The following is a 14,618-nucleotide window of genomic DNA, read 5'->3' as shown; positions in this document are numbered from 1 at the left end:
TTTAAACGAGCTTCACGAGATAGGATACAATTTATTGTTAAGTACGCATGCGTTAAATAGAGGGAAACCCATACACGTCAGCACATGTATAGACTTAAGGTGTGCAGTATAATATATAAAATATAATATAATGCATTCAAAACACATTTTCTAAAAATGCGTATTTTCTTAATATATAAAAAATGTCTCATCTTGATGAATCTCTTGTCAATACAAGAAAAACATTGAATGTGACTATTGTTTAAATAGAGGTAGGCTTTACCACTGGTTTGTTCAATTGCCTTTCTTCAATACTTCGTTAGGATATACATTAATTACTCATGTTTGTCATTGTGATATTAAGTGGAAAAAGTAGCAAACTAAATTAAATTAAGTGGAAAACATAATATTTCAAATTAATGAATATGAATTTAAAACGGATATCCTATAGAAGGAGCAGGGTTATCCAAAATATGCGACTTTTAGAACAAATTATAAACCTCACTGCACATTTTGTGACACAAAATATTAATTTTCAGTCATTTGGGAGATTATTTAATTTATCAAAGTCAATAGAATATATTTTTGCTTGTTTTTGGTCATTGGTGTCAGGATACTGTGTTATCCTGACATGTTTTCTTTTCTTTTTTGACACTTTAACAACAACAAATACACGTTGGAGAAAATCAATGTCTTCTGTCATTTTATTTTGTTGTTACAGTTTTCTGATGCTTTAGAACACCAAGGTGTATATCTTGCACCATAAACTTTAATTGATTGTTCCTTCTGTTAATTATTAGGAGCAATGTTGTTATTGGAGCCCAGATAGTGGGTAAAGTGAAGTATTCTTATTTTATGGTCTTTTATTGTCATTGTACCACGGGGCATCTGCTTTTAACCCATCACCAACGTGAACAGTATCTTCCAGTATAACGTCACTGCCGTGATCGTGGAAGATGTACATTACTTATAGGTACACTACAGTAAAAACAGGTTGACGCAGTATCTGTGTTCATAAGTTTAAAGTTAACCAGGATACGCAGCGTATGACAGACGGCATATCAATCCTAATTTATGGCACGTTGTGGGGGTTTATGTTTCTGTATATGTAATGTTTTTTCTTCACCACCTCGTCATTATCAAAGTTCTGCGTGTCTTCCAACTACTACTCTGGTGTAAGTCACACCGATTCTCCCTGACTCCATGTTGAAAACAAACTAAGAGTGCGTGCGTTTCACGTCTTCCTGCAGACGTCATCGCGCTAGTGCGTCTGAGGACTAGAAAAGCGAATTCGATTCCCAGGAGTTAACCCATTGGTTATCGATTACCCCGCCTTATTGCAAGAACTCGCAATTACCACTCTCGTGCATGATAGTTTGAATAGTATTCTTTTTTTTGTTGTTGTTTAGAAATTTCTCAAAAAACTGTGAAAGCATGAAAATATAAGCCATGCCCTTTCACATTACATTACAATATTAAGAAGTCCTTTATTCGTTCCACAATGAGGACATTTACAGTGTTGACAGCAGCAAAAGTACAGTACAAGCGTAAGAGTGGGGTACAGTATAGCGAAGTGCTAAAGAAATACGGATGTCATGAGAGGCTTTCCTATAATTTCTTAAATGCAATTGTGTGTATTTGTGGAAGTGTATGTTTTTATGTGCATGATACCAAACAAAACACTTGTTTCACACACGCTGTTTCTAACATCGGTTTAAACTGATCAAACTATAGACGCTGCTTTTGTTTAAGTTTTTGAACATGTAAAAACCCTTTTAGTAATTTGGTAACATATTCATTTATGTATATTTCCATGCATACTTGTCGGATTCACTTTATTTTATTGTTGTTTAACTTTAACAGAGCGCACTTCCTAGAACGGGGTAATTTACATGCACCAACCCCTCAGGCGGATCTGAGCGCAGTGACGTTTCCAAAGCGGGCTGGACTCAGGGAGAAACTCAGATGATGGGGATTATACAGAGCAGTGTTGTGAGTGGTTTGTGCAAAGTGCGGCACCTCTGGCTGTCAGGTCTATGCTCCTGCTGTGAAGGATTGTCTGGAGAGCATGGTCATCGGGGATTACATCTGCGTAACGCTGCGTGGCGGTGCGCCCTGGGGATTTAACCTGCGACAGGAAGATGGAGACACCTACAGACCCTTTGTAATTTCCCAGGTCTGTATTAATTTGTTTTTATGCCACATGTATCATCTCTTATATATCTCATCTTATTTAGCCATGCGTCAAAGGTTCGGGTTGTGTGTTTGTAGAAAGCAGGAAAAGTTTTCCAGTCTGCCTTGCAAAAAGCAGTTGTGATGGGGTTGCCTTGAGTTTGTCACTTGGGAAAAAGGACTAACAGTCCCTAGTGACAGCGTGTTTCTTAGGAACAGAAGCATGTCCCTCTGGTTTTGTTTTTGTTTTTTGTTTTTTTGTTTGTTTGTTTTTTTATTTTTTTATGAGCGTTGGCTGTGTTTTGGTGCGAGATTCCTCTGGACCCTTATATGGTCAAGGCCATGTTGAGTGTGCAACAGGGGCCAGTGTGATCTGTTATCACTCGCGGATATTAGAGCAAGGGGGCAAATATCCAGACTGAGATGGGTTTATTTCTTAAGAATACCGTTCCATTCCAGGAAAATAGTTCAAGATTTTGGGAATCGTGTATTTATACTTAAGCTTCATGTTATTGTTTATGAAATAACGTGGAAATCAACTCTATATTTAACAGATGACGACTTTATCTACATCTTAATGCTGTCTTGGCTCGGATTAGCTTAATAGGAGGAGGATGTGGTGATTGTTCATAATAAATTATAACATTATTCAGATATACACTGGGCTCCTTCAGTCTCTAAAACTGTTTTTTTACAAGATTACAAGAGTGTAACAGTTTTAAATAATGATACACGTTTGCACTCAGAAAGCAGTCAAGCCAGATGTGTCTATATATGGCGTAGATATGCATGTTTGCAAGTACTCAATCTGCTGCATCTCTCATCTACTTGTCCTCCACATGAAGATGTAAATGTTTACATTCCTGGGGCATCAAAGTTCCAGCTGAGCGAAGCACCCTGGAAATATGGGTTGATTATTTGAATGATGGGCAAAGAACAGATTTCAGTTTGTGCATGTTTGCATGGTGTTAAGTCACTTTATACAACCACCCAGTATATTCTGTTTGTTTGGATTTCAGTTTTCTTTTTGAAATGTTATTGTATAAATTTAACCGTGGAAAAAGTGGTGCTAGAAATGTTGCAGACTTGAACCTGGTCTGGTGTGTTTCATAAGAGTCTGGTAAATATGCTGGCTACAAATTTTTGCCTCTTAAAGGGAAGTAGCTTTGTGAGATGCTTGTATGTTTAAGTCTCAGCCATCTGGGGGTTCTGGCCCAACTCATCTGGAAGGCATAACTCCAAACACTTCTTGGGAGATTAACTGAGAGACAAATCCAAAAAAGAAACAAACATCCCAAGATCATGGCAAATACTCTAGAGCCTGATTTTCTACACTGTCTGATTTGAGCGTAATGAAAAGAAACTATTTTTTGTCTCCCTGAGAGAAAGCAGTTCTTCTGCACTCTGCCAGGCAGTACAGTGAACAGGCACGGTGTATCCACTTTTAAAAAGGTTCTTTCCATATAAGGGAAGCTGTAGTTCCTTCTTAGACAGAGACATGGCCTGAGTACAAAGTTGATGAGGTCACCTTTTTTTCTTTTAAAGCCACAGAAACACACACGTTTTACGAGTCTTGACCCACAAATGCACCAGAACACTACTTACATTTGATTGACAGTATGGCAACAATTTTAATGCACTTTTTGAAGGTATCAGCAAAAAGTCCAAAGTCTCCGTGATGTAATGTGCATTAGTAATAATAAACAGACGTTCAGAAATAGAATCTGTGTAAATCAGCCCAAACTGAACCGGGAACATTTTGGCTTCTTAATTACTGAGGCATGTCATCTTGGTATGTGGAATGTCAACATGCATCAGATTAGTAATGGAACACTGCAAATGTATTCTGGATGCATGTCTGAAAAGTTTATTCTCTGGGGTGTTGTTGCTGCACATGGAAATTAATGAATAGTAGAATGAACAAATGCATGTAGACTAGGTGTTGTCATGTTGGTTGAAACAGTAGCTGTCTCTGCCTTGTTTACATCGCCCTTGTTTTGTTTGTAAGATGAAATGGGCTGTTGTTGCTGATGTTTCCGCCCTTAACGATGAACCATTGGAGTCTGATTAAGCTGCCAAGCAATCAACAAAATTGCCATTGCTTCATTCATTTAGAGCAGTTTTCCCGGGGTAAACAAAGTGCTCTGCAATTCCTTCCATTACTGGAGTTTTGGCTTTGTCTTTTTTCAACTTCATACATCTTGGTCCCATGAGGCAGGAGATGATGACTGTGCTAGTTTTTCCCCCCTCACGTCATCGTAGGCAAATTAAGGTCAATGCTCCCAACAGCTTGATACTGATTTTGACAATGCAGTGAGCATTTGTCTACGATGTTGACTGCTGTGAATTGCCATGTAAGGGCTAAGTTTGGCTCTAAGTTGACCCACTGCTCTTATAGACTAATTCCTGTTTGCATTTTACCTGAAGGCACAAACTGTCTTTCTGTCCTGCATTATATACAGAGTTTGTAGGAACTGTTTTACCTGTGCTGTTTACAGTGTTTACAATAATTATTGTAAAACTTTAGTTTTGTCGGCTACTTTTCCACAATTAACTACCATGAACAGAGGGGATGAAGACATTGAGAGCCCATGATTAAACCTGCCTAAGGTGATCAAATGAAATAAAATGAATCAACATAGTATTAGCCTAAGTTTATGTCTCTCCAGAGGAAAATATCTTGTAAGGAGGAAACAAAGACCGAGGGACTGAATTAAACATTGAACACAAGCATCCTCCCCATGTGGTCTACGTGTTACCTGTAAAGCAGCTGGAAGAAATTTTCCTCAAATGTTAGAGCATAATGACTTAAAGCTAGGGAGGCCAGGAATTGCCAGGGGCGACGAGAACGCATTATGCAGTCCCATATTTCCTGTGATTTTCTGTTGTACTTTGACCTGTAAAATTGATCATTTGAAAATAGCCAACCCAGGAGAACACATTCATTATTTCTGTCCAGTTGGAACCTTATTTCTAATGTAAATATGGATCACCTGCAATGTTTTTGGATATAATATCTTCTACCAAAAGTATCCCAACTTTATCCACCTTCTCTTATACAGTTCCTGTCATTTGTTATTCTTTCTGTCAAATTGCTTTAAACTTAGTTTCTCTTTACAAGCATTTTACGACCAGCTGGACTCAAAACACTAGGTGGCATTTAGATCCTTTGCATATCTGTCTGTCTTCATTGGTGTTGCAGGGAGAGAGGAGAACACATTTCCCCTCCTTTTTGGGAGAACAAGAGTTTGCAGTAGCTGTTCCCATAAAACCATAACATCGTCCCTGTTGCAAGTCCCCATAGATAAGCATGCACATTTACCATAAAGGGCCTGTTTGCATAAAATAAAGTATTATAAACTAAGCCATGAATTCCCTCAAGGTAGAAAGCTGCCAGCTCTGTAAAGTATAAAGTACAGTAGCTTATAAAACATGTTTGCATAAATAGTCTCTAACCATAGTAACTATAGCTAATTAAAACAGGTTGGCTTTTTGTCAAACTATTGTGTGTGTCATTTCGGATTGTTTGGATAACAATTTTCACAATTTTCTCTAAATAAAGAATTGAGGAATGGATGACTATGTATACAGCGTCCCTGTTGATAAAGAAACGTATTTACTGTCATCTAGTGGCTAAAATACCTTACTGCAACCTTAAACTTGTTAAATATTAGGATTTACCGTATATTAAAGTTTAATCTTAAATCGTTTTTTATAAAGAAATAACATTCAATAGTTGAAAAAAACAGTATATTTCTGGGCTATATTTTTAAATATAGTACAAATATTCCATCAAGGTACTGCACAAAATAAACTGGCAGTATTTTGACAGTACTAACAATGGAGCCATGCTTCATGTATCTATGTTTGACAGAGGGATCTTCTGTGTTCCTTCAACCAAAGAGAAACCATGGAGACTGTTTTGGGTTTTGTGATGGAATGGTTTTAATCTAAGAGAGTAGCAACAGAACAGTATGTTCACTGCCTTCTAGGTTCAGCCGACTATATTTCATAAATTTACTCTTCAGAGGAATTGACCAAGTGCCTAGTTTATGTGGTGGATGATTTAATCATTGATTATAACACTGTGTTTTTCTACCGTTTTATTGGAACATCTGGCATCTTTTTAACAGATTATTAATCTTAAGAATTAGGCAATGACCTAACCTACCTAAAACTGTTTATCTGAAGTATGAAAGCACATTAACCAGTTCCATGGAACTGAACTATTCATTCTACTGCTTCTGCAAGGGTGTAGATTTTTTCTTATTAAATCCTTTTATTAACAACCCGTTACATAGAACCCAGGACCAATTACAGAAGAACAATCAGTCACTCGTCTGCGAAGAGGTGCCCTTTAAATGGATTGAACAGAGCTGGCCTACAGCTATTATATTACAGCCACGTGGGCAAAATTCAATCAACGCATTTAATATTGCAGGCCTTTGCCCATGTATTCTCTGTCTGAGGCACTCCTTGTACGCTGTAGGGTAAATTCTGTATGTTGTGCTGTTAATAAATTAAAATTGATTTTTATGTGGATAATATAAGAACATAATATTCATAAAACATTTTTATTATAAGCATTTGTTTGACTTTACAATTCAAATAAATTCAGGGTCAAGCTGCAAGGGGATCAAATTAAAGTTTTACACAGTATCTTTTACACATTTATACACAGCTCATATAAAAGTTTGATCTTATAATGACTGTATTATCCACAGGTAGAAGAGGAAAGTCATGCCTTCTCTGCTGGAGTGCAGGAAGGTGATGAAGTGGTGTCAATCAACGGAGAGCCTTGTGCTGATCTCACCCTTCTCCGAGCCTTTGCTCTCATCGATACGTCAATCGACAGTCTGCAGCTGCTTCTTAAACGGTACAAAAATTTACCAAACGGCTTAGAATGCAATTTTAGAACAATATCAGGGTTTTGGGACAAATCGTCCAGGAATAAAAGGTTCTCAACAGGAGTATACTTTATTGCACTACCATATTTACATATAGATAGTGCTTTGTTGTGTCTTCATAGCCTACATCCCATTGCATAGTTTATAAACAAACATTTATCCTAGCTTGACCTTTGGGTCAATCTGTGTGTCCATAACTGCTTCACTATATTGATTACTCTGTGGATTCTAACTTTGTATTTTTTTTTCTAATTAAATTAATAAACCTAATTTGCCCATACTGAAAATACAGCTACTATATATATATATATATATTGACTATGAATTCAATGTAACGTGTATTCATTTTGTCCTAGTCTCTAATTGTCATCCTCACTTCACTGGCAGATACTGCTCTGATCCCCCTGAAGACTATGAGTCAGGAGAGACATTCTGTGACCAGAGGGACTCTTCTGATGATGCTCTAGCGAGCACCACGCTACACATTTTATCTGCAACGCACAGGACCCAAAGCCCGAGGGATCCGTCTATATCTGAGTCACAGGATGAGGCCTACTTTGAAAAGTTGGACAGTGATGCAGATTTTCACAGGGGACCCCATCTTCTTTGCACTGAGCTACAGTCTCCACTGTCTGATGATCAGCATTGTCAAGAATCTGAATTTAAACACACAGAAGTACAGAGGTGCTTCTCCGCTGGGGAGATGTTGGAACTGCAGGTTTCCCTGTCTGAGCAAACATTAGATGATGGCGGCTGCACTTCTCTTGGAAGTGCTCGCGGGATTGAGGGTGAAATCTCCAACAGTAAAACTGTTGACGAGGTTCCTGCCTCTTCAGCATCACAAAGCCAAAGCCAGCCCCATTCTGTCAGAGAACCCCTTGGCCAGTATGGGGTGGTGCTTAGCTCAGTGCCAGGGCAGGTGGAGGTCATTTTGCAGCAGCCCTCAGGATCATCAGAAGGGAGGGGTACCCTGAATGTGGGTGGCCCCGAGGTCAGTGGAAGCATTGGATCTCAAAGTGAAGGAGAAGGAGGAGGAGGGCATTGTGACGGGGTTCCTAGGTCTTTTACTGTGTCATTTGGAATTCCCGCAGAAGAGGAAACAGCAGAAGTCGATCAGGAATCTGACTCTGAGGGTGATCAAGACAAACCTAATAGACATCACGCAAGACATTCTAGTGAGTACATTTTCCATTATTGTCTTGTCATAGATTAGTGTTAAGGCACTAATGCTTAATAAGCTGATAGGTCACTGAAATATTAAAGAAATAATTCCAGAGCCTGGTGGTCCCTTGTATATAAGTTTAGACTTTAACAGTATGTTTAATCGATCACATTTGGCATGTGAAATCTCAAACAATTATTCCAGTGAGACTTGATGATGAATATGAGTACTGAGGCATTCCTTGGAGCAGTGTGAAAGACATAAATATAACAGGAGCACGCTGACGATGCCTGCAGAAGTGGCCCTTTGACAGACACTAGCATGTGCTCCCCCTAGTCCGTTACCTGATCCTTTCAAACTGAGTCCTTTAACTGAGCTAAAAAAGTAGGTCCGTTGCTCACTCCCGCTGTCTCCTCTGCCTTCAGGTCAGTCTTGCTGCAACAGAGAAAAGTAGGAGTAAATGTCAATATCCTTTTTGATGTTGCTTTGTTTAATGGTTTCTTTTTGACGTCAGTGTTGTGTTGTATGTATTAGCTGAGGTGATTTATTCTGAAATAACAAGGCCCTAGTTTGTGAGGTTGAAAACGAGGGGTGTTAAAGATGTGGTGGCTCTGGGGATTTTATTGCATGAGGGCTATATTTAATTCTGCTGGTTGCTATTCCCGACTGCTGTATGGTGATTAATAACCTATGTAATATTGTCCACTTTCTGCGGACAAATAAGCATATTAGACATGGGTCAGTGAGCTTCACAGCTACTTTACTGGACAGTAAATGGTTGACTGAGCTTTATTATTCAGAATCATCAGGAAGATTGCATTGATACTGTTGGATTTCATTTGCATTGCCTAAAAATATAGAATGACTAATAATTATGCGTCAGACTCAGGTAATTTTTTCTTTTTTTAAAAAAAAAGTTTTACCTAAGTTAGCTTTTGAAATAAACTGTTGGTTTCTGGGTGTTAATGCTTTTTTCTAATGCTTATATTAATTCAGAATTATATAATGAAATATAATGCGTTTTTTATTCATACTGTAGACTTTTGTTAAAATTGTTTCTCATGTTCATGACTTTATTTAATTAACGCTCAATGTCAGTAGTGGGAATTTAACCTCTTATAAACAGCATACTTTCTCCAGTGTTGTGTGGTAGGCCTTACACTTAAATCTGAGTAGTACATAAATCCTAGGAACTTGAAGTATTTACTTCTTGATTATGGTTTCCTAATCCTTTTTCACTAAATCCTCTTTTTTCCTTTCAAATTCAGGGCTCAGGCGTAGCGAGAGTCTGTCTGAGAAGCAGGTGAAAGAGGCCAAATCCAAATGTAAACGTATTGCTACCCTTCTTACGGCTGCTCCGCCCAACCCCAACAACAAGGGTGTGTTGATGTTCAAGAAACATCGGCAGAGGGCCAAAAAGTACACACTAGTGAGCTACGGTACAGGAGAAGACGAATCAGAGGACAGTGACGAAGAGGACGAGGATAACAAAGACGATAAACAAGAAACACATACACTTGCATTTACACTTGTGGCACCGAAAGATTCTGAAATAGAAAAGCATCTCCTCACTAATTCTCATTGTACTAAAGGTCTGCTGACCATCAACTGGGACAAAGGACTTCTTGAGATCGAAAGGCACCTCAACAATCAAACCGAAATGGAATGTTTGCCCGAAAGCCAGGGCAAGGGTGCCCTGATGTTTGCTCAACGGCGCCAGCGAATGGAGGAAATCTCTGCTGAACATGACGAGCTGAGGCGTCAGGGGATTCCAGTAGAGGGAGTGAAGCAGATTGAAAAGAAAATAGCAGAGCACTCCTATATGCAGTCTGGGGCAGAGGGACATGCATACATGGATGTAAATATGCACCAGCAAAGCCAGCAGCAGTACCAGCAGTACCAAGAACAACAGTACTATAAGCAACAGGAAAGCTACAAAGAGCAACAGAGCTACCACCAGCAACAGCAGAGTTATCAGCAGCAGCAGCAGCAGCAGCAGCAGAACTATCAGCAGCAGCAACAATATGAACAACAGTATCAGCAACAGCAACATGAACAGCAGAATTACCAACAACAGATGTATCATCAGCAACAGGGATATCAAGAGCAACAGCAGTATACTGCAAACATCAATGGCAACATTCAACATCAAAGCAGTGAAATTCTGAGTTCTTTCACCAATCGTACTGCAAAGCCTTTCTCAGTTGAAAACGTGGTGGCTACCCCGTATTCCCCTGTAGTCAGTGGGACCAATCAAGAATCTGCAAGCCAAGGGGAGCAGATAGCTTCACGTGATGAGCGGATTGCTACCCCAGCAATTAAGACTGGCCTTCTTCAGGTTGCCGGAAGAAGAACTACCGGAAAGCCAATGTTCACATTTAAAGAAGCCCCAAAAGTTTCACCCAGCCCAGTACTGCTCAACCTTCTGAATAGGAAGGATAGGAAACTGGGTTTTGAGACAGGACCTGAAGAAGACTATCTTAGTCTTGGAGCTGAAGCTTGTAATTTTCTCCAAACCCCACACGTCAAACAGAAGATCCCACCTCCTGTTGCTCCAAAGCCAATGGTTAACCCAAATTCTCTCCTTTGGTCACCACAGATAGAAATGAACAACCAGGACACAGCTCAGCATGCTCAAAATAGTGTATGCACACCTGCTGTAGCCCCCACCATAGACGCTACCCCTGCTCCAGAAGTAGAGCCAACCCCTGCACCTGCTCTTGAGCCCTCACCCCCCTCTGCCCCCCAGGAGGTTCCTGCCAGCATTACAACAGAGGAGGAGCAGCAGCAAACATGGGCACTCTCAGAGCATGAATCTAAACAACAGACTGTGCCAGTTGAAGCCCCTTTAGAAAATGGCCATCTGAATCCTACTCAGCATCCTGAGCCTGCCACGGTCACTACCTGGGCTCCCACTGAATCACAGTCACAACAGCCACCAACCACACCATGGCATCAGAGTGCAGTGCAATCTCAGGAAATACCATCAATTGATTCTCCATCACAGCCATCTTGGGTAGCACAGCAAACTTCACATGCACATGTACAGTCTCATCTTGCTACTACCACGTGGACCCCTCAAAGGCAGCCAACCTGGAGTCAGCCTGAAGAGCAAGCACAAGTCCAGGCACAAGCTCACCCATCCTGGACATCACTTCCACAACCATTAGTTCAGCCACCCAGGTCTCAATCTCTGGATCAACCTCAGCCTCAACCACAGGCTCAGCCACCCTGGACACAGTCTCATGAGCAGCCCCAACTGCAGCAAATGCAGCCAACTTGGGGACAGCCTCAAGAACCAGTGCAGCAGCAGGCCCAAGCCCCCTGGGCACAACCACAAAGAACAGAATCTCCACATCAGCCACCATGGGTGCAGACACCTCAACAAAAACCCCAAGTACAGCCTCCCTGGGTTCGAGAGGCTCAACCAGAATACCAGACACAACCGGCATGGGTCCAGCCACCACAGCAACAAACTCCACAACAAGCATGGCCCCAGGTCAAAGCCCCAGGTCAACCTCAACCGCCTTGGGATTTGGCTCAATCACAACAACCTTCAGTAAATCCATGGAACCCATCCCCAGCTCAATCTCAACCACCTTGGATGCATCCATCCCAAGCACAGCCTCAAGTGCAGGCCACTTTAAATCCATGGACACCTGTACCTGCTCAGGCTGAATCCCAACTATGGTCCCAGCAACCTCCAGAACAGGGTCAGCACACCATGCAGTCCTGGGCAGAAGAGCAAAATCAGGCTCCTAGTCAACCATGGGCTCAACCTGGTCCAGGACAACCTGTACCACAATCCCACTGGCAAACACCCCTCTCAAGGCCTGAACCACAGCCTCCCATGAATACAGGCTGGCCTCCAGCTCCGTCACAGCCTCAGGCACCTGTGAAAGTCTGGGCACCAGAGCCAAAGCAAACACCAGTGACTGTTTCCTCTTTAACAGTTAACCCTCATCCTTCACCGAAACCTTGGCAAGCACTGCAGAACACCCCAGAAAGCCGCATCCCACCTCCCCCACCACAGAGAATGCACTCTTTTACCATTGGTCAAAGACTTTCATCACCCATAAACCCCATGGCAACCACCTTAAACCCGTCATCCGCAGGTCCTGCATATGAGATGCCAGTCGTTAGAGGGAAGGGAGCTGACATGTTTGCCAAGAGGCAGTCTCGCATGGAGAAGTACGTTGTAGACTCTGAGACTGTGCAGGCCAACAAGGAGAGTCGATCAGCATCACCAGCTGCTTCCTTGCCAAATGAGTGGAAGTATACTCCCAATGTACGTGCTCCACCCTCACGGGCATTTAATCCTATACAGTCACCTTTTTATCCCCCAGCAGCATTAAAGCAGCCATCTCCCAGTACTCCTACCACCAAGGACAAGAAAAAAGCTAAAGAGAAGCAGATGGCTCCCGTTAAACAGCTGAATGTTATAGACGTGATGAAGCATCAACCATATCAACTCAGTTCTTCACTGTTTATCTATGGCCCAGCAGAGGAGTCTTCAAAGCCTCCTGCCCCTAAGCCAGAGAATTTACCATCTAACCAACCCATTGAAAATCAACCAATCAGTTATGAGCAAATGGCGCCCATGCAGCAAGCTGGACAGTTTAACTCCCCATACCCCCAAGAGGGCTATGGGATGCCCATGCAACCAATGATGCATGATAGCCATTACCAGCAAAATCCAGTTAATATTTATGCACCCCCTAATGCTTACCAGCAGCCTGCCATTGGTTTGTACCAGCAGGCATATAACCAACAGTATCAACAAGCCGCCCCACCTGCTTACCATGGCCAATCGGCCCAGTCTCCCAACCCTCCTTACCCACAAGCCCCACAGGTTTCCTACCAGCCAGCTAGCAGCCCTCCTTACCTTGCAGCTCCTTCAGTGCCCTATCCGCAGCAGCCGCAGCAGCCCCAGCCTGCTAGTAGTTACATTGCTCCCAGCTTTTCACTAGCTGCTCGACCTGAATCAGCATCAGGCAGCAACCCTGTCAGTGCACCTAAACCTAAGTTCATGGCTAAAAAGAGTTCAGCTCAGGTGTGGAAACCAGGGGTAGTTGATAAAGAGTGATTACAAGCGATTCAGTTCATGCTCAACGTTCGTTAAAGATTGATTATCTTGGGGTTCGCTAACATGTGGACTAGGTTGGTTGGTTTAGATTTGACATTAAAATAAGGTCAGTTTAATTAAAATTGTTTAAGTTCATATCATCAGCAATGCAAATGCGTATGGCATAATTATTTAAAATGGTCTATATGGATATGTAGGATGAATTAATGTGAAAAGTAAAATACTCAGAGTCACAGAGTTTTCTGTGATAGTGTTGGCAGTGTAGTATGTAGGGCAGTATGGTATGTATTTACTGTGCTTAAAGGAGGGAGAATGGAATAAAAAATGTGAATGGATCTTGGCGTGATGACGCAGCAAGGACAAAAAAAAATCAAGATGATAAAATACTAAATATATCCAGAAAAAATGGTGGTAGTAGGGTGTAACGTTACCAAGCAGAGAGCTAACTTTGTATTTCCAGTGACGTCGGTACAACGTTGTGTGACAAATGTGTAGATTTTTAATAACAGGGCCAGAGAAATACAACAACAAACAGTGGTCTGCTCTGATTCAAACGGTGATTTATGTTTTTTTTTTCATCTTCAGTGCTTCTTTAGTTTTATTCTAAGTCCTGTGCCAACTGTTGCATCATGGTAGGTACTATATTTAAACTGCCTCATGAGAGGGAGTGCTGAGGTCCAGAAATAGTAAGCTTATATTTCACAGTAAGCCTTAAGCAAACGCTTCCATCTCCCACACTCCAACAGTATTTCCTTTTTCTGACAACAGAAAACGTGGTGTAATTTAACAAAAACTTACAGTCCCTCAGTCTGTAGTCTTCTTCTCTGCATCTCTGTCTGCCCTTGTTTTATATGAAAAAATCACAAAACAAGATGAAGCCCAGGAATGTTCATGAATTTATTTTTGCCTTTGTTTCTTTGTTTCCTTTATCTTTTTTCTTCTGTGTGTTTCTCTTTCTAGTGCACTTTCTGTATGAATCACTGCAGTGCAATTAAAAAAAAGTATTTTATTTTATTCTTTTGCTTTCCTTTCTTTTGTCCACTGAGCCTGCACTCTTTCTTCAATTTTGTATACCTCATTTATATATTGCTTCATATCACCACACATTCTCCTGCATTCTTAACCATCACATAAAAAAAGTATTTCTTCTGTATTCCATTAGACAATGTTTGACACATCATAGAACGTTGCACATCAGCCATCTTTGACATCTTCCAACTTTGACCAAGTTGACAGATGTTGCACAAACACCACTTCATGTGAATCAGTCACTCTCTGAGAAACTAAGGTGAACGCTTGAGCAGCACATTCC

The 14,618-nt window shown here is 41.1% G+C and overlaps 1 protein-coding gene across 2 annotated transcripts in view; it reads left to right on the top strand.

The window, feature by feature from the left end:
- Positions 1-1,633: 1,633 nt before the first annotated feature.
- Positions 1,634-14,618, top strand: part of synpo2a (synaptopodin 2a) — a 14,947-nt gene continuing 1,962 nt past the window's right edge. Inside the window, exons 1-4 of one of the 2 annotated variants that reach the window (XM_008326540.3) lie at positions 1,634-2,155; positions 6,876-7,027; positions 7,446-8,233; positions 9,489-13,273. In XM_008326540.3, the coding sequence (XP_008324762.2) occupies positions 2,048-2,155; positions 6,876-7,027; positions 7,446-8,233; positions 9,489-13,273 (4,833 nt within the window). In that variant the 5' untranslated portion in view covers positions 1,634-2,047. The remainder of the gene's footprint in view (positions 2,156-6,875; positions 7,028-7,445; positions 8,234-9,488; positions 13,274-14,618) is intronic. The other variant, XM_017037285.2, reaches the window with a different exon arrangement.

This window comes from Cynoglossus semilaevis, chromosome 1 (assembly GCF_000523025.1).
Source record: "Cynoglossus semilaevis isolate Cse_v1.0 chromosome 1, Cse_v1.0, whole genome shotgun sequence".
In the NCBI taxonomy this organism is placed as follows: domain Eukaryota; kingdom Metazoa; phylum Chordata; class Actinopteri; order Pleuronectiformes; family Cynoglossidae; genus Cynoglossus; species Cynoglossus semilaevis.
Note: the sequence above shows the minus strand (reverse complement) of the source record. Positions and strands in the feature narration are given on the sequence as shown.